This window comes from Salvelinus namaycush, chromosome 11 (assembly GCF_016432855.1).
Source record: "Salvelinus namaycush isolate Seneca chromosome 11, SaNama_1.0, whole genome shotgun sequence".
In the NCBI taxonomy this organism is placed as follows: domain Eukaryota; kingdom Metazoa; phylum Chordata; class Actinopteri; order Salmoniformes; family Salmonidae; genus Salvelinus; species Salvelinus namaycush.
Window position 1 is genome coordinate 13,799,560 of NC_052317.1, and position 24,788 is coordinate 13,824,347.

At 44.8% G+C, this 24,788-nt stretch overlaps 1 protein-coding gene across 1 annotated transcript in view; it reads right to left on the reverse strand.

The window, feature by feature from the left end:
- Nucleotides 1-24,788, reverse strand: part of chd7 (chromodomain helicase DNA binding protein 7) — an 86,887-nt gene that overhangs the window by 53,097 nt on the left and 9,002 nt on the right. The window contains exons 2-3 of the mRNA XM_039003855.1: nucleotides 13,855-15,855; nucleotides 893-1,371 (exon numbers count right to left, since the gene is read on the reverse strand). Coding sequence (XP_038859783.1) covers nucleotides 893-1,371; nucleotides 13,855-15,678 — 2,303 coding nt within the window. The 5' untranslated portion in view covers nucleotides 15,679-15,855. The remainder of the gene's footprint in view (nucleotides 1-892; nucleotides 1,372-13,854; nucleotides 15,856-24,788) is intronic.

Genomic DNA, 24,788 nt, shown 5'->3' on the forward strand with positions numbered 1-24,788 from the left:
CCCACCTGCTTTGCATTTCCACCCAAGGAGGCAGAGAGCGAGGGGGAGAGAGAGAGAGAGAGAGAGAGACCGAGACGCAGGGTCTTTAGCATGCTAAGGGCTCCTGAAGCCCTGTGATAGACAGAGAGAAGAGAGAGGGAGAGAGAAGCCAACATCTGAGACATGGTGTTGAGATGGACAGACCAGGTAACATGAAGGCGCTTCTCCATCCATCTCCAGCCCTAGATGAATCACTCTGGTTCACGCAACTTCTACCTCACAGGTTAAGTTGACTGGCGATTTTCAGTGGTTTCATATTAGGTCATGACTGAATGCTGAAGGCCAACCAACATGTTCCCACTAAAGCATGAGGATGGAAGGTTCCCATCGCTGTGTAAGCCAACGCGCCAAAGCTCTCAGCTTGGTTTGGCAGCAACTTGGTGTGCTACTACTGCTGCTGTTAACGTCAATAGATGGCTGCTTCACAATTCACAATGTACACTCACAAACCCACGGACACTCCACCAAACCAGCGGCATAGCTAGCTCACCGAGTCGAATGATCACATAACCAACCAGTGTCCCTGCCTACATGTGCCAAGACCCCGGATGTCACTCCTCGTCCACCTGTGTGTTCGCGAACTCGGGGTCGTGACCGATGTTTCCCACTGACTGGTCACGTGATTGAAGAGCAAGGTTTATCCAACTAAGTACTAAAAGCATAAATACTGACCTGAACACAGACTGAAATCAGCAAGGCGTTCAATAACAGTAGTTAGAGAGCAGCTTATGTGGAAGTATGTGCCTTGCCTAGATGTAGCCTATCATCTAAATGTAGTGCTGCTATTAATAGTTATGCCTCTACTAGAGTGATATAACCTACATTTAGTTTATATAATGCAGATGTAACCTACCTGTGCTTCTTGGGAATCTTGGCCTTAGGGGTGGTGCTCCTGGCCTTCTTCTCCTTGGGATCTTTGGGGGTCTTGGGCATTTTCGGAGTCTTGGGTGGCTTGGGTTCTTTAGGCTCCTTCTCCTTTGGTTTCTTCTTGGTCTTCTTATCCGCCGCTGGCGATTCCTCCAGGGCGCCTGTCAGAGGGTCAACCTCAACCCCGCAGCTGTCCCCGACGCCCGGCTTCCTCTCCTCGTCACCTTCCTCCATAACTCCTTTCTTCTTCTTCTTCTTCTTCTGCTTCTTCCCCTCTTCTCCCTTCTCCCCCTCTTCTCCCTTCTCCCCCTCAATCACGTTGGCTTTCTTCTTCTTCTTCTTCTTTTTTGGCTTCTGCTCTGTGTCCGTGGGCTGCTGGTCACGGTAGGCTGGCTGGAGGTTTGCCCCTGAGGCGGATGTCCTGTCGGAAGCTGTCGTCGCGGATGATGGATCTGAAGGGGAATGCTGCCAGGAGAAGAGAAGGAATAAGATATTAGTAAATGTTTTCAGCAGCAGGGAAACAAAAATGCTGATCACATAACGACTCTTTAGGGTTAAACCGTTTTTGTAAAAGATGTCTTCCACAAGTTGCCCCAAACATCACACCTGCTGTTCCCCACCGTAGTCGTTACCTCTATCCCAGTACTGCTATTGCTAGCTTTATACTTTTCTCAAAGCTTCTACCCCCAAGCCATAAGACTGCTAAATAGTTAGCCCAACAGCTAGCTACCTCTGTGTATACTAACTCAAACATATGCTGCTGCTACTATTTATTATCTATCCTCTTGTTTAGTCAATTGATCCCCACTAGTGCTGAGCGATTAGAGCTTTTTGAGGTTGGTTCAGTTAGATTATTTGGGTTGAATGCATTAACAGAATAAAACAATGAATAAAAGTCCCATGATGCTAGTGACTGCTTACCAATTATTAATTCACATTCATAAAATATTCCAGTTGTGTATATTACATTTATTATTATTGTAGTTAATTACCACATTCAATGCACTAAACTAGGTAGAATATTGGCTTGTTGGAAACTACGTCGCACAGTTCAGGGTGGATGTGATGCATCTCTAAAGAAACTGTACAATGTGGACATTGAGATCACAGAAGAAAAGAAAACAAATATACTGAAGAAAAATATAAATGCAACAATTTCAAGGATTTGATTGAGTTAGTTCATTTAAACTCTACGGACACCCCATCCCGGATCCGGGATCATCCTCGTCAAAAAAGCTGACTAGCATAGCCTAGCGCCACAGGGATATCATATAATATAATTTCATGAAATCACAAGTCCAATACAGCAAATAAAAGATAAACATCTTGTGAATCCAGCCAACATTTGCAATTTTTAAAATGTTTTACAGCGAAAACACAATATATATATTTGTTAGCTCACCACAATAGCCAAACACACAACGCCATGTTTCCACCGCAAAGGTAGCTTTCACAAAACCCACACATAGATAAAACTAATCACTAACCTTTGAACAACTTCATCAGATGACAGTCTTATAACGTCATGTTAAACAATACATTTATGTTTTGTTCGAAAATGTGCATATTTATAGCTACAAATCCTGGTTTTACATTGTGAATACGGCGCCATAATGCACCAAATTGTCCGGAGAAATTTTGGACAGTCACGTAATCTAACCAAAAAACTCAAACTTTACTAAAAAAATACATGTTGTACAGCAAATGAAAGATACACTGGTTCTTAATACAACCGCTGTGTTAGATTTAATAAAATAACTTTAGTACAAAGTACAACATGCAATATTCTGAGATAGCGCCCAGCAATTCTCCGCCTTGTTGGAGCCAACATATACCACAAAAATACGAAATATCATAAATATTCTCTTACCTTTGATGATCTTCCATCAGAATGTAGTGCAAGGAGTCCTATTTCCACAATAAATCGTTGTTTTGTTTTAGAATGTCCATTTCTTCTGTCGAATTAGCAACTTTGGCTAGCATTGTGGCGCACACGTGTCCATCAACTCTTGGCGCATGGAACAAAATTCCAAAAGTCACAATAAACGTCGAATAAACTGGTCAAACTCGGTTGAAAATCCATCTTTATGTTTTTCTCATATGTATCCAATAAAGTCCGAGACGGAGCATTTCGTCGTGTATACCTAACGCATTTCAGAAGACAATGTCGTGTTCCCTGGTGCGCAGCTGAATACTGCCAATAGGGTGGACCTGTCACTCCAAAAGCTCTCATTCGGTCTCACATCAAGCTAGACACCCCATTCAACATTCTACTGCCTGTTGACATCTAGTGGAAGGCGTATGAAGTGCATACAGATCCATAAATATAAGGCAATTGAATAGGCAAGCCCTGACACAGAGCCCCATTTTCACTTCCTGTTTGGCAGTTTGCTGCCAAATGAGTTCTGTTTTACTCAGATATAATTCAAACAGTTTTAGAAACTTCAGATTGTTTTCTATCCAATAGTGATAATAATATGCATATTGTATGATCTAGAACAGAGTACGAGGCCGTTTAATTTGGGCACGATATTTTCCCAAAGTGAAAACAGCTCCCCCTATTTCCAAGAGGTTTTAAGGAATCAGTCATTTGAAATAAATTCATTAGGCCCTAATCGATGGATTTCATGACTGGGTATACAGATATACATCTGTTGGTCATAGATACTTAAAGGTAGCACGACATCTCCATATAGAGTTGATAAGGCTGTTGATTGTGGACTGTTGAATGTTGTCCCACTCCTCTTCAATGGCGGTGCGAAGTTGTTGGATATTGGCAAGAACTGGAACACGCTGTCGTACATTTTGATCCCGAGCATACCAAACAGGCACAATGGGTGACATTTCTGGTGAGTATGCAGGCTATGAAAAAAATTGGGATAATTTCAGCTTCTGCAACATGAGGTGATGGCGACGGATGATTGGCACGACAATGGGCCTCAGGATCTTGTCACGGTATCTGTGCATTCAAATTGCCATTGATAAAACGCAATAGCGTTTGTTGTCCATAGTTTATGCCGGCCCACGGCCAAATTCTCTAAAATGACATTGAAGGCGGCTTATGGTAGAGAAATGAACGTTCAATTCTCTGGCAACAGCTCTGGCGGACATTCCTGTAGTCAGCATGTCAATTGCACACTCCCTCAAAACTTGAGACATCTGTGACATTGTGTTGTATGACAAAACTGCACATGTTAGAGTGGCCTTTTACTGTCCACAGCACAAGGTGCACAAGGTGTATGATGATCATGCTGTTTAATCAGCTTCTTGATATGACACCTGTCAGGTGGATGGATTATCTTGGCAAAGGATAAATGCTCATTAACAGGGATGTGAACAAATTTGTCCAGAACATTTGAAAGAAACAAGCTATTTTTGCTTAAAAAACATTTCTGGGAATTTATATTTCAGCAACACTTTACATGTTGCGTTTATACCTTTGTTCAGTGTAATTGAACCGACGTTGATCAATTAGTTTAATTTCAGCTTAATCGCTCAGCACTAACCCCTACCTATATGTACACGTCTACTTCAATTACCTCATACCCCAGCACTTCGACTCCGTACTGGTACCCTGTGTATATAGCCTAGTTATCGTTACTCATTGTGTAATTATTCCTTGTCTTATTTTTCAATTTCAATTTTTACCCCTCTGCATTTTGGGAAAGGCCCGTAATAAAGCGTCCCACTTAGTTTACACCCGTTGCTTACGAACCATGCGACAAATACAATTGTATTTTTTCTTTAGTTCAGCATGGAGACAAATGACTAAATCTAAACCTATAGGTCTATAGAGAAAGAGCACATTTCCAACTTAGCCTTAGAGACAATATATGCAATTTATCCAGACTGTTGGCTCTAATCTGAATTCTATTGCTAAAGAGTCTGGGGCTAGGTCTAATCTAGCCTCTATTCCTAAAGAGAGGGACTTGGTAATTCTAGTCTCTATTCCTGTAGAGACAGAAGTAGCTCTCCTCTCCCCTGCTCTCTATCCCCAGTAGAGCTGGGCTGACAGGAAACACGTTGGCAGCTGTTTGGGGCTTCCAGCTGCCCGGAGTCCCAGTAGCAGATGGGGCGAAGGCATTATGACACGAATAAATTATATCCATACGTGAAAAAAAAATGGAAAGGGGGGGGGGGGTGCATTTATGGACATAAGCAAATTTACTGCAATATGGCACAGCTCTTGCCGAAGGAGTCTTCGAAAACATCCCCCTTGTCTGAGCTGGTTGGAGTGTGCGCAAGTATTTTCACTAAAGAGAGTAGAGAAAGAAAGGAAGGAAATTCAGAAGAATGAAAGATGAGGTCTCGTTTGTAGCGTGCTCGTTTTATCTGGGAGGCCTGCAGATCGCTCAGAGACCAATTTTTTTTGTTTTTTTGTTGTTGAAGAAACCACAACCGCTGCAGTCAAATGCAAATTTCCTGTAAACAAGCGAAGAGACAGATTGGGTGCATGGTGCATGCCAAACATCACCAAGGTCACATAGAATGTGTTTATGCACATCCCCAAACAGAGGTGTGCAGAAGACAGGCTGGCCATAGAAATAGAGAGAGAGGCGAGAGGGGGCTTGGACTGCTGCTTTAATGGATAAACGTCTCCTCTTGCCCAGCTTCCCCGATAATCAATCACATGAATGACAATGGGCCCGGTGCACGCACACACTCACTGCATCGCTAATGTGACAGCAGCAGTGCAGAATACGATATGGACGGTATTGGGTTTCATCTCTCGGAGGGGAAGAGTGATGTGCCGGTTATTCTGGCAGCCAAAGTGCTCGCTCTCTGAGCTAAATACTCCCTGAAGGAGCAGAGCAGAGGGCGGCCACTGCTGCTGAGTGGCTGTGGTCCTTCACCACAACACCTCCAGGGTGAACAACGCCATCGCGATGCTACAAATATGGTCCTCCATTTTTCATATTCAGTATTCCTTGAAGGAAGCATAAAATATGGACAACGATGGCATTAAAAACAGTCAACTGTATAGTCTCCGGTGATGGAGAACCATTGGCTTGACCGTCTGGGGTTTGTCAATTCCTTGCAACTAGCAGACCCCTGCTCACAGGCTACGGTTAGAAACCCCTGGGACCACCTGTCTTTCATCCCTGTGCAAATCAGGGTTAGGGTCAGTTTAATTTCAAACCAGAATATTTCTTTACAATGTCGGTTGTTCAATTCATTTTGATGAATTGAAATTGTTCCCAACTGATGCCAATTCAACACTGTTAAAACAAAATGGCAAGCCTGTGGCCTAAGGGTGTAAAAGACCGTAGATGCCAATCAACCAATGTCTTGTTGTGGTTTTGAGAGAGGGTGGGGGGGGGGTACCATGAGTCTTTTGGAGTTCGAGCACTTGAGGGACAGGGCTGAAAATCCTAAAATGGGCCTTACCATCACTGGAGGATAAGTTGGTGATCCAACAGCCCCAAAGAATAAGGCCATTGACAAACATTAACTTCATTTTCTTTTTTACTGTTTGTTGATGCCAACCAAAAATAACAACATCAACTGTGTTAGCCAGAGGTAATCAGGTGCAGAATTCCTACAACAGCTGAATTTGAAAAGGCAGAAAGACTCCAAGGACACCTTTTCTTATTCAAAAGTACTCTTGAATTCATCTTTCAGTCTATCCCCTTGAAAACAAAACGGACTAGAGGGAGCTGAAGTGATAAACGTGCCAGCACGAGCAGTCATGGGAGAAGCCCACATTTGGAAACATTAACTCCGTCAAACGGGTCCAGTTAGCTAGCATCTGCTGATTAAATCTATGGGCTTTTTAAACTCGTCCATTCTCCGAATGGGATCATAATGGACGAAATGCTACTGAAGAATGGAATCAATACTTGTAGCCTTCAACACGTGCAGGTGCAGTTTATGGCCTTCCTAAAGCTCTTTTATAACAAAATAAATATATCCGGCACCGCCAAAATGCAAAGCAATATTTTCGAACTCTGTAGGCATAAGGCAGGCAGATACATTCATAATATTCCAGGTAGCTTGGTAATCCAATGTTTCCCACATCATTGCTTTGGCAGATGGGGATATGATGAATCAGAGTAGTCTCCACAGACATACTCTGCTGCCTCCTTGACTGATGAAAAAAAAAAAGAAAAGGCATTGTGTCGTTCGGTTGGAAAAGTTGATGCCGCTAGGAGCGGCGAGACACAGAACACCGATATCGTCAGACCAAGCAGCAATAGTTTTTGCTTAGGCCTATAGTGATATTTACATGCGTGACATACTCTTTCTTTAGAGCATGATTGGTTCTGGTTGCTATATAGAAGAAAGTTCATGGAGCCAGTATCCATCAACTCAGCAACCGTGACCGACTTAAAGAATAGGTAACCCTGTGCAGCGTGGACTAGACAAGGATGGTGCCGATATTCGATTAAATCAAATATTGTGATATTTGACAGTGACAATATATTGTGCATGACTATATCAATTTGAACTTTACAAATCCAAACTGCAGTTTTAGCAGTTAGGCTGTATCAAATATGTTGAAAATGACCCCTAAATTAATCAACTAATACCCTGACTACACCGCTCAAAAATAAATGTAGGAATATATGTTATTCAATTATTGCACCCACTGCTCGCGCGCGCCAAGGGCTAAAATAGAAGTTGTTCCTATTTCTGATGCAGATCTCGCTGAAAGTCCTGCCTCTCCCATCTCCTCATTGGGTTATAGAAGCAAGTACCCATGTGCCATCTCCTCATCCTCACCCACCCACGTGGGTGATTGAAAGCCTAACCGTTTTGCCGGTTGTCGTGATAATACTATGAAAGTTTAGATGCGATCACCATATAAGTTCAACGATGAAAAAGCCTGGAAGGAGGAGAGATGACTAGAAACGAGTCGGTTGACTGTTTTATGTGTGGATTAATTGTCGTAGTAGAGGACCTTGTGCATTTCAGGTAAAATAACTCAATGTTTATATCCCAGGACAAATTAGCTAGCAACAGCAAGCTAGCTAAAGAGGACAAATTAGCTAGCAAGTGCAAGCTAACTAGCTAAATTGCCATATATGTTTAATGCTTTCGACCTGTCCCCAAATTAATGTCATTGGTTCAGAGTTGTTGTTGTTTTGATATTTTAACCCGTGTGTCGTGATCACGTTTGGTGTAGGGGACAAAATAAATTTATTCCCGATATTTAACACCATGTACTTTATAGGTTTTCAGATGTGAGAACAGGAAGAACAGCACAACAATCCCAACCCCTTATTCCTCCACCCACCAAGGCATCATACAAAGATCACACAGAAAAGTAAAGACAAAAAAATTGATAATGGAGAAAGAAAAAAAATCTATATCACAATATGGCCACTAGATCAGACATGACTTTTGTCGAGACCCAAGCACAGTGCACCTAACCTTTTCTAGAGGCAGAGATGACATCACCTCCTTAACCCACTGCATAAAGGAAGTTGGCTTTGCAGACTCCCAGAAAAAGAGGACAAGGCAGAGAGCTAGCAGTGAGGCAAATGCTGTTGCATTCACCTGATGCGTGGTAACATTCTGATCTAGGGGAATTACTCCAAAATTAGCTGAACAGGTTGGGGTTAATAGTTATTACACATACAGTAGCAGTCAAATGTTTGGACACACCTACACAAGGGTTTCTTTATTTTTACTATATTGTAGAATAGTGAAGACATCAAAACCATCTAATAACCCATGGAATCATGTAGTAACCGAAAAAGTGTTAAACAAATCAAAATATGTTTTATTTTTGAGATTCTCGAAGTAGCCACCCTTTGCCTTGATGGAAGCTTTGCACATTCTTGGCATTTTCTCAACCAGCTTCATGAGGAATACTTTCCCAACAGTCTTGAAGAAGTTCCCACATATGCTGAGCACTGGTTGGCTGCTTTTTTCTTCACTCTGCAGTCCAAATCATCCCAAACCATCTCAATTGGTGTGGAGACCAGGTCATCTGATGCAGCACTCACTCTCCTTGGTCAAATAGCCCTTACACAGCATGAAGGTGTATTTTGGGACATTGTCCTGTTGAAAAACAAAATTATTGTCCCACTAAGCCCAAACCAGATGGGATGGCGTATCACTGCAGAATGCTATGGTAGCTATGCTGGTTAAGTGTGGCTTGAATTCTAAATCAATCACAGACAGCGTCACCAGCAAAGCACCCAACCAAACCAAAAAACTCAAATTTGGACAGATTTCTACCGGTCTAATGTCCATTGCTCGTGTTTCTTGGACCAAGCATGTCTCTTCTTATTGGTGTCCTTTAGTAGTGGTTTCTTTGCAGCAATTCGCCCATGAAGGCCTGATTCATGCCATCTCCTCTGACAGTTGATGTTGAGATGTGTCTGTTACTTGAACTCTGAAGCATTTATTTGGGCTGCAATTTCCGAGGCAGGTAACGCTAATGAACTTAACCTCTGCAGCAGAGGTAACTCTGGGTCTTCAATTCCTGTGGCAGTCCTCCTGAGAGCCAGTTTCATCATAGCGCTTGATGGTTTTTGCGACTGTACTTGAAGTTCTTGACATTTTCCGTATTGACTGACCATGTCTTAAAGTAATGATGGACTGTCGTTTCTCTTTGCTTATTTGAGCTGTTCTTGCCATAATATGGACTTGGTCATTTACCAAATAGGGCTACCTTCGGTATACCACCCCTACAGTGTCACAACTGATTGCCTCAAACACTTTAAGGAAAGAAATTCCACAAATGAACAAGGCACACCTGTTAATTGAAATGCATTCCAGGTGACTACCTCATGAAGCTGGTTGAGAGAATGCCAAGAGTGTGCAAACCTGTCATCATGGCAAAGGGCGGCAATTTGAAGAATCTAATATAAAATATATATTTTTAATTGTTTAACACTTTTTTGGTTACTACATGATTCCATGTGTTATTTCATAGTTTTGATGTCTTCACTACTATTCTACAATGTAGAAAAAAGTAAAAATAAAGATAAACCCTGGAATGAGTAGGTGTCTAAACTTTTGACTGGTACTGTAAGTGAGATTTTAAAAAAGCATTAAAAAAGGGGGGGGGGGTCCCAGAAACCAATCAAAGATTGGCATGACCGAAACGTGTCCCACAGTCATTCGACTCTGGTGGCATCTCAAACACTTGGATGTATTTTTGCCAATCTGTCATTTGAGTAATGGAGACGGTGCAAAGGCTTGAACTTACATGCCTTATGCAAAATGATGTGTGGATGTGCCACATACTATGTTGCTATGTGTCATCGTGTAACTTGCCACCCATGGTCTTGCTCCCATGGAGATGTTGTATTTGCCCAGGAAGGCAGATTAATGTTCTGTATTATGTCCTATAATCTGAAAATTGTGCCCTTCAGATAGATGTTAAGATCTGAGCACCTCTCAACTGGACAATTAGGAGGGCTCGAGTGGAAATGCATTTTAGCAAAGCAGAGTTTGGGGGTACATAAAAAAAAAAGTTGTGGGAACGTTATGGTCAACCCTCAGAATATCAAATGAGACAAATGTGTTATCAACAAATAGGTCACTAATAAACACCAGACCGTTCCTATGCCAGAACTGAAATGCTGTGTCAATCTGCGATGATGAAAAGACAATTAGAACATTAAATGGGGAGAAGCAGATTGCATGTTTTAGGCTAAAGTGATTTCGGAAATTGGGACGAGATTTTAAAGGAGTTCTTGACGAAAGGATTTAAAACATGGGGTGCCGAGGTTCATTGGCAGTGGGGAGCACAGCAACAAGACAGTCAAGGCTTCCAACTTCTTCTATATCCTTGGAAGCCCAAGTTGGACCATCCTTGTTTTCAAATGTAGAAACGCAATAAACACATTTAGACAGTGTATTCAGAAAATATTCAGACCCCTTGACGTATTACATATTTTGTAAAGTTACAGCCTCATTCTAAAATTGATTAAATTGCTTTTCCACACATCAATCTACATTCAACTCCACATAATGAAAGCAAAAAGACGTTTAGAAATATTTGCTAATGTATTAATAATATAAAACTGAAATCTCACATTTACATAAGTATTTCAGACCCTTTACTCAATACTTTGTTGAAGGAACTTTGGCAGCGATAACATCCTCGAGTCTTCTTGGGTATGATGCTACAAGCTTGGCATACCTGTATTTGAAGAGTTTCTCCCATTCTTCTCTGCAGATCCTCTCAAGCTCTGTCAGGTTGGATGGGGAGCGTCGCTGCACAGCTACTTTCAGGTCTCACCAGAGATGTTCGATCGGGTTCAAGTCCGGGCTCTGGCTTGGCCACTCAAGGACATTGAGACTTGTCCCGAAGCCACTCCTACGTTGTCTTGGCTTTGTGCTTAGGGTCGTTGTCCTGCTGGAAGGTGAACCTTCACCCCATCCTGAGGTCCTGAGCGCTCTGGAGCAGGTTTTTTTTAAATCAAGGATCTCTGTACTTTGCACCAGTCATCTATCCCATGATCCTGACTAGTCTCCCAGTCCCTGCCGCTGAAAAACATTCCCACAGCATTATGCTGCCACCACGCTTCGCCGTAGGGATGGTGCCAGGTTCCCTCCAGACATGATGCTTGGCATTCAGGCCAAAGAGTTCAATCTTGGTTTCATCAGACCAGAGAATCTTGATTATCGCCGCTACCATAAAGGCCTGATTGGTGGAGTGCTGCAGAGATGTTTGTCCTTCTAGAAGGTTCTCCAATCTCCACAGAGGAACGCTGGAGCTCTGTCAGAGTGCCCATCAGGTTCTTGTTCACCTCCCCGACCAAGGCCCTTCTCCCCCGATTGCTCAGTTTGGCCAGGCAGCCAGGTCTAGGAAGAGTCTTGGTGGTTCCAAACTTCTCCCATTTAAGAATGATGGAGACCACTGTTCTTGGGGACCTTCAATGCCGCAGAATTTTTTGTACCCCTTCCACAGATCTGTGCCTCGACACAATCATGTCTCGGAGCTCTACGGACAATTCCATCGACCTCATGGCTTGGTTTTTGCTCTGACATGCACTGTCAATTGTGGGACCTTAGACAGGCGTGTGCCTTTCCAAATCACATCCAATCAATTGAATTTACCACAGGTGGACTCCAATCAAGTCGTAGAAACATCTCAAGGATGATTCAATGGAAACAGGATGCACCTGAGCTCAATTTCAAGTCTCACAGCAAAGGGTCTGAATACTTAAGGTATGTTTATATGAATAAATTAGCCAAAATGACCAAAAAACAGTTATCGTTTTGTCATAATGGGGTAGTGTGTAGATTGAGGATTTTATAATTTTATTTATCCATTTTATAATAAGACTAACGTAAGGAAAGGGTCTGAATACTTTCCGAATGAACTGTATACGAGTAGGCTAATCAGGCTATATCATTTTGACAATTTAATTACATTTACTTTAGGGGAACCGTAGCTTATGACGCGCCACCTTTGTCTGTAGCGCACTTGTGATTGAGTTTTCAAAACGGTCACTGGATTGCTTCTTTAAAAAAAGTTTCGTTTTAAATCGCATTGCAGCTCAAATTGCATTTCCATCTACACAAAGACTGTCAGCAAAGCTAACGAAAGCCTAACGGCTACACAAAGTGGTAGACCTACTGAATAAATCATAATAAAAAAATCAAGGTACAAACATATGAAAAAAAAACACCCTTTATGACCAATTAAAAATGTGTGTCGCACTGCCAAGTCAAACGTCCGCAAACGCGACTGTTTTGGTCGCGATATCGAACCCTGCATTACCATATTACAGCAGCCAGGGCAGACACGGCTGGGAGCTAAAGGAGCTGCTGACTGTCAGGAACCCTATTACCATATTAGAGAGTAGTGATGCAGAGTTGAGAGCTGAAGAGCCAGACACTGCTACCGCGACCGGGGGGGAAATCAGATCCACCACAGGAACAATAACGCCATCATAGTCTTGACGTCCTCGGGCGCATTTCCCTCAGCCAGCCTAACATATAACGGGGTTACGTTCTTGTAGCCAGGAACCGAAGCACACCGAAGCGATGCTATGAGGCTTAACTGTGTGCCTAACATCTAGGTCATTCGCGTTGGGCAAATTAACTCTGACATCTTAAATGTCAACCACAAAACTCCCTAATAGGAGTCCCCGGTACCAGGGGGATGGGGCGAGGGGGCCACTACTGGTAAAGGGGAAGAGGAGGAGTGGAGAGTGGTGATGGTGTGAATGAGGAAGAGGACTAATAGAGATGCTAAGTGTTGGATGCGTGTGCTGCCACAGGGCAGCCATTGTATGTGAATGGGTTTGCAGGGAAAGAGGCTTTGAGCACAAAACAAGCTAATGGAAGCCAGGACACACACACAGCAAACTATTGAGAGCTGGTAACCTCCACTCCCCACTGGCTCCCCCCTATCCTCCCCTGCCCCCCTTTCCCCTCTTCTCTCTCCCTCCCGACAGGCCACATCCTGCTGTACACCATTAACTCACGCATGAGTCCTTCGAGACAGACAAGGCAAACACACAGAGAGCAGAACGAGAGAGAGCAGAGAGAGAAAAGAGCGAGACATGGAAAACAACAGGATAGGGTGCATGGATAGAGGGGGGAAGAGTAAAAGATAGAGGGGCAGACAACGAGAGAGAGAGAATTAAACAAACAAGAGAGGGAAGTGAGGATGGAATAGAGAGAGCAGAGCGGGCGGAAAGAGAGCAGACGGGGGAGGAGAGAGATGCTTAGAGAGCAGGAAGGGAGTATTCCCCCTCAGAGAGAGGGGGTGGGGATGGGAGGGGGATAGGAGATTAGTACTGTGGCGCCTGGGTCTTGGGGAGGGCCAGGATATGCAGTGGAGAGGAAACAAACCGCTGTAAAAATCCATTTCCCACACACACCTCAAAACTCCCATTCAACCTCCACCCAGTGCACCACTGAGTTTTTAAATGTCACAGACCCCCCCCCCACACACACACAAATACCCCACGCACATGAAAACAAACCCACAAAAACCCCCACACACAAACCTCAACATCAAAGGAAACTCACCTGAATGTGAGGCACTTTCTGGGGGGTTGGAGGCGACTGGTGTGGCGGTGGCGCCCAGGGTGGCTGGTTGGGTGGAGAGTTCTGGTGGTGGGGGCCGGCCAGGTGCGTCTGGGCCTGCGACGGGGGCAAAGCAGCCTGGGCGGGGTGCACCTGCTGCAGCTGCTGGAAGGCCATGGGAGGAGGCTGCAGCTGCTGCCCAGGTCTGGGAGCCTGTTGCTGGAGAGGGAGCAGCCGCTGGTCCTGGGGTCCTGGAGGCTCACCGTGGGCCATGGGACCTGGAGGTCTCACCTGGCCGAGTGGGACTCGCTGGTTAGGGGGCATGCCGGGGTAGAGCTGCTGGCCCGGGGGCATGTGGGGGTGCTGCTGCGGGTGGGAAGGGTGCTGAGTGTGGTGTTGCAGGTGGGGGTGTGGCTGCTGAGCACCCATGGGAGTGGGGTTTCTCTGGGGGGGGGCCATGGGGTTAGGGGGCTGGAGTGGGACTCCTGGGTAGCCCCCTACCTCTGGAGCCAGGCCGGCACTAGGGGGGCGGCCCTGTTGAGGCGGAGGTGTGCCCCCAGGGGTTCCCATGCCCCTCATTGGGGACATGGAGGGGGGAGAGCCGTAAGATCCCTGAGGCGGTGTGGGGAGGTGGGGCTGCTGTTGGGGGGTGGCCTGTGCCTGGGAGGGGTGCATGGGCTGGGAAGGGTGCATAGGCTGTCCGGTGATTTGGTTGGGGTGGACAGGCTGCTGGTGTACCTGGGGGCCCGTGTAGCGCTGTGGGGGTCCACCTACATTGGGGTAGCGCTGGACCTGGGCTGGCCCCATGGCGTTACTGTTGTTGCTGGTGCTGCTGAGGCTCATGACGGGACTCATCCCTGCACTGCCGGCTAATCCCTGATTAAGGTTGCCGTACTGGGGGTAGGGGGGGTATTGCCCTGAGCTGGTTACAGCACCAGGGGGGGCTGCCTGGCCGTGCATGTTGAACCCCATGTTCTGGTGGGGCCTCCCGGCCAGGACCTGCTGCTGGCGAGAGGGGCTGTGGGGGAAGCGAGGGGTGTGGGAGGCCATGGGTTCCTGGCTGGGCCGGTGGAGGAACTGCTGGGCAGGCGGTTGCTGCTGTGGAGGCTGCTGTTGCTGGGCTGGGTGGCGCATGGGGGGACCTGTCATGCTGGGGTTCTGCTGGAGCCCCACGTGGCCCATGTAGTGGCTGGGCTCCTGGCCCATACCTTGGGGGAAGTGGTTGATCCTAGGAGGCGTCTGAGTCTGGCCAGAGTGGGCCTGCATGGTCGCATAGTCGGCCCGGCCCATGTAGGGGCCCATCTGGTGGCCGTGGCCCTGGGGTCCTGAGGGGCCGTGTTGTTGGTGGGAGGGGGCCTGGGTTGCAGCCTGTTGCTGCTGGAATGGAGGCCTTCCCTGCCCGGGGCCAGCCTGGGGGCCCCACACGGCTCCTCCGTCAGGGAATGGCTGGCCGCGCCCGTCACCCTGCGCTCCAGAATAGACGTGGTGCCCCCCTCCAGGTTGTTGGGGATTGTTGTGGTAGCGCGAATGTGGGGACGCCATGCCGTTGACGACGGGCCCGTTGCCCAACATCCGGCCCTGCTGCTGCTCGTAGCCCGCGAAGGGGTCGTAGGGGTGGCCCATCTTGGGCTGTCCGGGAACGGCCTGCGAGGGGTGGTGGAGGGAGTTGGAGGAGAGCGAACCGTAGCCCTGGTGCTCGTGGGGCATCTGCTGCCCCATGGGGTTGGGCTGGCCCTGGGGGAAGCCACAGTCCCCCAGGCCCTCCAGCCCGTCCGAGAACAGGTTGGCGTCGTCCCCGAACAGGCTCAACATCCCTGGGTCGGCCATGGCTGCTGGGGACCTGGCGGCTGGGGGGAGCGGAGCTCCAGGGAATCTGCGCTCACACAGAGGTGGATGTCCTCAAAGCCACTAATCCGCTAACTAATCTGCAGCATGTCACTCCATATTTCCCTAATTCTCTCAGAGAATGAGAACGCAGTGTCAGGCAAAGCCAGGTTATGGGACCTGGAGGGAGGGAGAGAGGAGAGCGGTAGGAAGAGGACAGAGAAAGGGAAGAGAGAGATAGGAACATTAGAATCGGCTATATCAGGTCAATTGTGCAACGCTACTCCTGTTCTTTAACCTCCTAACTGAAATAGATTTCTTAAAAAGTGGCACATGTTTAGCAGTTTAATCAGTTGTAAACGCCCCCCCCCCCCATAGCCCTTTCATCCCCATCCCCCACCACCCCATCCCACCTCTGTTTCCATTTACTTTCAAACAAAAGATTTTCTTCCAACACACACACCAAGCCTAAACTCATTCATTCTTTAGAATGGGTTGTTGGTTGGAAAAGAACAAAGGCCTGGGCAGAAGCAGGGGTGTTTAAACAGCAGCAGCTGCCAGATCAGCCCAGCAGATGTGAGAATACAAGGAGGGGAGCCACCTGCTCAAGCGTGTGTGTGTTTTGTTGGGCAGAGGAGAGAGAGCGGCAGAGCTCAAGTGTGAGTGTGTAAGAGTGAGTGCATACATGTATGTTGTGTGTGTGTGTGTTTCTGGGTGCATCACGAGTGAGTGAGGCTACACAAATAAATAAAATGTTTAATAGAAATTGCAATATTGACATGTGCAACATCCATACCGCCAGACATTTTGAAACGCCACAGCCGTCTAATGCCTTATTTAAAACTTTTGATTTATTGCTCAAGTTGACGGAGCTCTCGCTCAGTCTCTTTTGAGCGCTGCCCAATCCCATACACACAAGACCCGCCCCCTGTCACTCAAGCAGGCAGTTCCTGGTGCTCGAGCTGCACTCTGCATGCACTGACTAAACAGTGAGCAGTCAACTGATTTTGAAACAATAACGCAGTTTTCCACATTGCTTCTTTATAGAAATCCACGTTTCTATTTTATACTATTTGTTTGTGTAACTTTCTCTGCAAAACTCTAGTTAGTTGGTCTTAGCAAGCTGCAAATGTGCCTAGAAAACATGTGCTGGCCCCTTATGCTAATCACTAGCTAGCTGGCTAGCTAAATCCACTTATCTTGCTGACAAACCTTTGCTCTTATACAGGCTGGTACCAGTGGTGAAATATATCAGCACTGCTTGTGCAGCTTGTTCATAAATGAGCGGGAGAAAGGCAAAAAAAAATTAAAAAAATCTGTCTATGTATCCATCTATTTAAACCCAATTAGGGTCCCCTGGGAAACACTGACCAGCAATTTGGTTCCTACTCCAACACAACCATCTCCCTTACTTCCATTGTCATGCCAAACAAAACTGCATTCCCACTGTATTCTAACCATAAAACTAGAATGATCATTCTAATTTTATGGTTCCCAAAGTTTAGCCAAGTGTAAAATAAAATATTTTTTTACAAAATATTGCTAAAACGCTATTAGATTCTACGCCTATATCGGCCATCCCCTAATCATGCGTGTCCTCAACCTGCACGTCCCCTGAGCTCTGTAATCAGATGAGCTGGCGGTATTATGGCGGTGTGAGATAAACCAGGCTGAAAGGAGAGCTAGCACAGGGATTGGGTGTCCAACTCAACACGTGACGTGTGTTTATGTGTGGGCATGTGCGCGCAGGTTAGGGCCCTACTCCGCCTCAAGCCTATGAAAGCAGCGTTACGGAGTCCAGACATTAAAACGGAATTCAACAATATTACATTTATTGCTCTTAGTAGGAAATAAACTGAATGTAGGAAATAAACTGAATCTATTGGACTTATTAGAAAAAGCATTAATTTACCCAAGTGAATCACAAGACAAAATGCGTCAGTGATTCGTATTTTCATGCAACTTTCTGAAAAGTTAGCAATGATGCTAATGATAACCTTCTGGTAGAGATGGAAAAGGCTTTCCCAAAAACCTCACTTAAATGTTAACGCCAAAGTAGCCTATGCCTACCTGGCAGAATGCTAACATGATTATTTGCGTCAATCCAGTGGCCATTTGTCTTGCAAACTCTGCAATCACATGAGCGTTACAGCAACACCGCTTAACCAAACAATGGCTCTTCCTGGTGTGCAGTTGCATTACATTTCCCAGACCTCTAAAATAGTCTCCTGATGTGGTTTAAACATTGTTGTAATTAAAAACATTAAACTTGAATGTTCTATTTTTATAAAAAAATGTGTGTTTGGGGGTTTCCAAAAAAGTGGAAAACGGACACCTGGAAAAAATAAACCAGAACTATATCAGGCTAAAATTGGGTCCTAGTGTAAGCTTGAGTATGTGAAGAGGATAGTGTAGGTGTGTGTGTGTCACAGTACTTATTATGTAGCTTGGGTGCACGAGTAGGGAGGAGGAATGTGTCCCCGAAACTTCAACACTTCACTTCCCCCACTAGAGAATCCCCTCCTCTCTTCATTCCCCTCCCTCTGCCCCACCCCCAACTTTCCTCTTTCTTTCAAGCCTCTCCACATGGTTGCTAGCATCAGCCCCACGCACTACTACCACTGACCTTTCTAGTCAATGAGCAGAGGGGAAGCAATTTCCTGCTAAACAGCAACTCTTCAAAAAGGCTACATTAGCATACTGGTAAGCCTTCGCAAAACACAATTCAGACACTGAATTTCACCTTCAAACTCAAAAAGGAAAGACATCACAAAGGAAAGGAAGAGAATGATGCTCGCAAGTTGCAACACAACAAACTTGCTTTAGCAACAACCTCAGACAAAGGGAATTCAAATAAAAACTTGCTGGGCGACTCACTAGATGAAGAAAGAACAAACTGTAACAGATCTCTAAAGACAAACCACAACACAGCGGGGAGTGTTGACACAGAGAGAGAGAGAGAAAGAGCGAGAGAGTGACGAAACATGATTGAGTAGGAAGCGTGCGTAATGTCACATCCGTAGTTAGCCACCAATGTGGCGGAGAGTGGAGTGGCGTGACATGCCTGGAGCTGTCAGACTTCCTGTTTATTGTGGTGAATAGACTCACACTCCACGGCCGCCATGTAGGCCTATGCAGTAACAAAGATATAGTAACAGATATTAGGGCTGTGAGTCATGGAATTTTGGATAACGATAATTGAGCAGACAAAATTACAGCGGTCACCATAACAGTCAGAATAGCAAAACAAATGTATATTATTATTATGCATCGTTTCTCGTCTCCTGACTGCAAGTGCTGCCATAGAAGTAGAATGAATCAAACGGGAGTCCCATTTCAAGTCAATGATGGCATATTGCGAGTATACCATAGGAGCAAAGCAGGAAGTAACATTTTCTAAAACGTGCTGTGATATACTAATTCAACTCAACTGACGTTACAAAAAACACATTACAGTGAATGAGCTATATCAGTTAACATAACCTGAATGACAAGTCTATATTACCATAGTCATTGCTTCACAATACCAGGCAGCCATTGCGAGCGTCCTAAGGATGTGACAAAAGAACAATTTCTTTAAACCGCCATTTTGTTATTGGTTCTGTTAAAACGATAAAAATGCACAAAATTACATGTGAAATCACAATTCAGCTGCCAGCAACTGTTAGGTTGTCACAGTGCGTCCCTTTCAGATGGTCAAGCATTGCACCAGTACTACCATTGCTGTACCTCAATTCCACCTCGCAAAGTTTGCATTTCCTTCTCATAGTAATGCCATAAAGGACTTCGCTGCTGTTGCTTGTCTTTCTCTGCCATTTTTCCAACTGGTGGAGAGACGACTCCAAAATAACGGAGTACTCGACTCACAAAAAAAAGGACAAGCCATCCAGGAATTTTTGTTGTTGAGGTGACCATGTTTTCAATTGGTTTCTATGGAAATCTAGATTTGAGGCATCTGGTTGCAGTTCCTAGGGCTTCCACTAGATGACAAGTCATTAGAAATTGGTTGATGTTTTTCTTTTGACTAATTAAGAAGTATGGCTATTCAGAACGAGGGTCGAGTCTAGTGTACTGTTGTGTTTGTGGCGCGCGACCTAGCGCTCGCTCCACTTTCATTTTTATCCGCTATTGATTCCGTCTTCAATAGTGGAATAAAGCCTTTTTGAAATCTGACACGGTGGCTGGATTAACAAGAAGTGAAGCTTTAATTTGGTGTATTGCACTTGTGATTGTATGAAAGTTAAATATTTGTAATTTAAAAAATGAATTTCGCACTCTGCAATTTCACTGGATGTTGTCGAAACGTTCCGCTAGCGGAACACCCAGCCGTAACAGGCTAACAACGATCAAGAGATGTATATCACAATGGAATGCTGTATCTTGCAATGGTTCACAACATCAGTAAAGCAGGGCCTATCATCAATGACTTGGCTACGATATTCTACACACAGACTGAACACACACCCGCATCATTAGCCACTAGCCAAAAGAAAGAGCAGGCGAGCCAGTGTGAGGGACAGAAAGGAGGGGGCAAGCAGGAAGAAACGTGCACATAGGTCTGGGTAATCCATATCTCGCAAGGTCTTGTACACCTCGCAGATTCACCAAAGTAGCCTAAAGTTAGGATTTTTTAAATGTAAATCATACCAGAGAGGAATAGGGTATCTAGTTAGGCTACAACACAGAAAATAATCTGTTTTGTGATAACTGCACTGTGATCTAAGCTGATATATATTTACGGTCTTCATCCATAACCGTCGGTTATAAAGTACTTTTCTATCAGCTAAACTACAACATAGACTAGTAGTCTTACATCATTTGAATTATAGGCTACCCACAGTTTTTTCTTAAATCTACGCAAGTGATTGAACATTGCTTCTAAACCGTCATATAGGCCTACAGTAGACTACGACATATTACACTACCATTACACCACTTACTCTTCATCTACAGAGTCAACCACAATTATACACCCACCATCATGCTCTTTAACTTGCCCTGTGTTGTTTATTTCTGCCACACAGTAGAGGTACAGCGAAAATGAAGCACTAGGTAAATGGCCATAGCAATCAACAACTACACTCACAAAGTCACTTGGGCCCGCGAGGGAAACACTCAAGAAGAACGAGAGAGAAAGAGGACGTTCTTCAAAATAAAATGATTGGGAAACTATTCCGTGCTTTGGCCTACATTTCACCAGATTGAGCCTTGTTATGATTTAAACGTGCCAGAATGAGAGCTGAGGGCTCCAGTGTGGCGGGCCTATGGGCCCTGTGTTGCCGTGACAGCACTAGCCGCTTTTATCACCTCACAGCTACTGCTAAGAGCAGGAACAGGAGTTGCCCTGCTTCCTCTCTTCCTGGCCCATAAATCACCTCTCCTCCCATTAAGCAGCTCAGCTCCTCCAGCACAGTGAGAGCTCCCACAGCCCCCCTATGACATTGCACCGTGGGGGAGGAGATGAGACGGTGTATGTGCGTGGGGAGGAGTGTGTGTATCCATGTGCGTGTGTGCAGGGTGGTGAGAAGGGGTGGTGTGTGTGTGTGTGTGTGTGTGTGTGTGTGTGTGTGTGTGTGTGTGTGTGTAGGGAAGTAGGATATGGGGGGGGGGGGGGGGGAGGGTGAGCGAGGTGTGCAGCAGGGCCATGCCAAAAGCTGCAAATTTGAATCCCTGTGATCAGATTTGGCGTCTAAGCCAGAGGGCTGACCGTTCACCTAATTCCCTCTAGAGTGACAGATGTGGCTCAGTGCCAGGGCCTTCTCTACGTCTCTCCCTCTCGCTCTCTCTGGTAGGAGGGCTACGCCCGGGTGTGTGTGTGTGTGTGTCTGAGAGGGAGGGGCTTAGGTGTGTTAGTGAGAGGGAGTGGAGTGGGAGAGAGAACAAGCTATAGGAAGAGTAGAAGACAGAGCAAGCGAGAGGTGGAGTGGGAGAGAGTTCAATCCGCAGGCTGGGTGCCGACCAATGTGTGTTTGGTGACGTGCGAGTGTGCGGTTAGGCATGCCCTGATGCAGGAGAGACAACGAGTTACCTGCCCATACAAACAGAGCCAGACCACCACAGCCATCCTTCAATATCAGACCTGCACATTCCCACCACCACTTGCTCTTTCTTGGGGTTAGACTACGTGTTGTCGACTCATCACTAGAGATGTGATTTTTTTAAAATAAAATCGTAATGTTTAAACACCTTTTTTTGCGGTTTTCTGTTAAAACAATAAGAAAAATGCATAGAATTCCACGTGAATTCACAATGCAGGTGCACTAATGCCAGCGACAGTTTGGGCCTCACAGTGTGTCCCTTTCAGATGGTTAACATGCAGACTAGACCGGGCACGCGCCTGCATGTTGATTTTGTCCATCCATACCAGACGCGATGAGCACACATTGGTTGAAATATCAAAACAAACTATTCAATTTGGGGACAGGTAAAGAAGGAAAAAATTAAGTTTCTAAAAATGTTTTAATGATGTCTGTGAGTATAACAGAACTCATATGGCAGGCGAAAACCTGAGAAAAATCCAACCAGGAAGTGGGAAATCTGAGGTTTGTAGTTTTTCAAAGCTTGGCCTACCGAATACAGTGTCTATGGGTTAAGTTGCACTTCCTAAGGCTTCCACTAGATGTAAACCATCTTTAGAAACTTGTTTCAGGCTTCTGCTATAAAGGAGGGGGGAATGGGAGCTAAATGAGTCTGGTTCTGGCAGAGTCTCTCAGGCTCTGACGCGCGCTCCAGACAGAGTTAGCTCTCGTTCCAGTGCTTTGCTACAGACAATGGAATTCTCCGGTTGGAACATTATTGATGATTTATGTTAAAAACATCCTGAAGATTGATTCCATACATCGTTTGATATGTTTCTACGACCTGTAACGGAACTGAGTTTTTGTTTGGACGTAGTGCTCATGAAGATGGATTACTGGGCTGAATACGCTAACAACTAGTGGCTATTTGGACATAAATGGACTTTATGAAACAAATCAGTCATTTATAGTCGAACTGGGATTCCTGGGAGTGCATTCTGATGAAGATCAAAGGTAAGTGAATATTTATCATGTTATTTCTAACTTCTGTTGACTCCAACATGGCAGATATTTCTTTGGCTGGATTGGGCTCTGGGCACCGTACTCAGATTCTGCTTTTTCCGTATTTTTTTTTTTTTAATCTGACACAGCGGTTGCATTAAGGAGAAGTCCATCTTTAATTCTGTGAATAACACTTGTATCTTTCATCAATGTTTATTATGAGTATTTCTGGGGCTATCTGCAAAATCACCGGATGTTTTGGAATCAAAACATTACTGCACGTAATGCGCCAATGTAAACAGATTTTTGGATATAAATATGCACATTATCGAACAAAACATATATGTATTGTGTAACATGATGTCCTATGAGAGTCATCTGATGAAGATCAAAGGTTTGTGATTCATTTTATCTATATTTCTGCTTTTTGTGACTCCTATCTTTGGCTGGGAAAATGGCTGTGTTTTTTTGACTTGGCTCTGAACTAACATAATCATATGTTGTGCTTTCGCTGTAAAGCCTTTTTGAAATCGAACATGATGGGTAGATTAACAAGATGTTTATCTTTCATTTGCTGTATTGGACTTGTTAATGTGTTTCAGCACAATGCTGTCGAGGGGTTCCGCTAGCGGAACGCCTGCGCTAGAAAGGTTAACGGTATTGAAAAACCAACCTGTGGCTATTTCCAAATACCCCCGTATACCGTATACCACCCAAGCCTTCAACAAAACACTTGCATCTTTCACAGCGAGCTAGTGAGGAACGAAAGGGATGGGCACAGTATAGGTGGTTGGCCACAAAGACAGAGCCGTGCACTAGGCTTATCTATTGGCAATCAAAAGCATTCTCTCGCAAAGGAATGATGTATCTTGCAATTTTTTGGGCTTGCAAGGTCTCGCAAATTCAGTAATCATCAATGAATAGGCTAAGACAGAGATGAGCAAGATTCAACACTTTGCTCTGACAGTACATGCGCAAGTGCAGAAGTTCACAGCGTGGTAGCCAGGGCACCAAAACAGTGGAGAATTTTTGCCTCGAGCTTCACTCTTAGGGACTTTACAGTTAAACTTTTTGCAAAAATAGCCTCGGCTACACATATACGTTAATGCAAACTTGTCACATTTCGACCACGCACACATGCCCGACAGTTGCTAGCCTCTAAGCAGGGCAGTGTAAACAGAATGGTCTCGTTTAACCACACACAGAAAAGTGTATGAAAAAGATAGAATTGAGTACCTTGAAATAGTAACATCCTGTTACATACTTTTAAATCTCAAGTCAAGGTTTTTGCTTGACTGCACTGAGCCACCAATTTTCTTTTACCTCATAATGACTTCGTTGATATAGATCAAACTAAGCCTGTTTTTTTCTAAGGTAACTAATGCGGTAGCTAGTGTAAGCCTTAGAGCGCTTATCTAGCTATGATTCAACTAAAGATTAGAATTCGGCTATAGCCAGCACATATTTGATGCAGAAATTAAATTTCGTTGAGCTAGCATGCTAACGTTAAATAGCTGTGTAGCCTATATAATAAGGACACTGATAATGTTACTGTACTTTTACATTTGTATATCATTATTGATATGCTAACATTACTTGATCATGAAGCATGTTAGCTAGCTGGAGTTAGCTGTGTATTGTCAGCTAATTTAATGTGTACAGACGAGAAAATAAACTAATTGACTGCACATGGTTGTGGATTGTTGCATTACTGATGAGTAATATGGTTTGGTTGCATTACTCCACATTGTAATATGTTTAGGAAGAAAGGTTGCTCGGATTGTTAAATAATTTGCGCTTACTTGCTAGTGTCAACTGTGAAATTTATGGTTAATTTGAGCTGCGGACAAAGAATTTAGTGTTACCCGCCACAACGAAAGGTAAGGCAATGATGTAATGTGAATTGAAAAGTAGAAATCTCTTTGGCCACTCTGCTCCTCAGACGCCATCTCTCGTAGTGGGAATAGGGAGGAAATTGACCCACTATGCCGTTTACTTTGCACCTACTTCCTATGGCTGAGTCAATATTTAAATTACACTATTTTCCCAGGCCTTTATATCCTATCGTCTAGTTAGGCTATAACAGAAAATGGT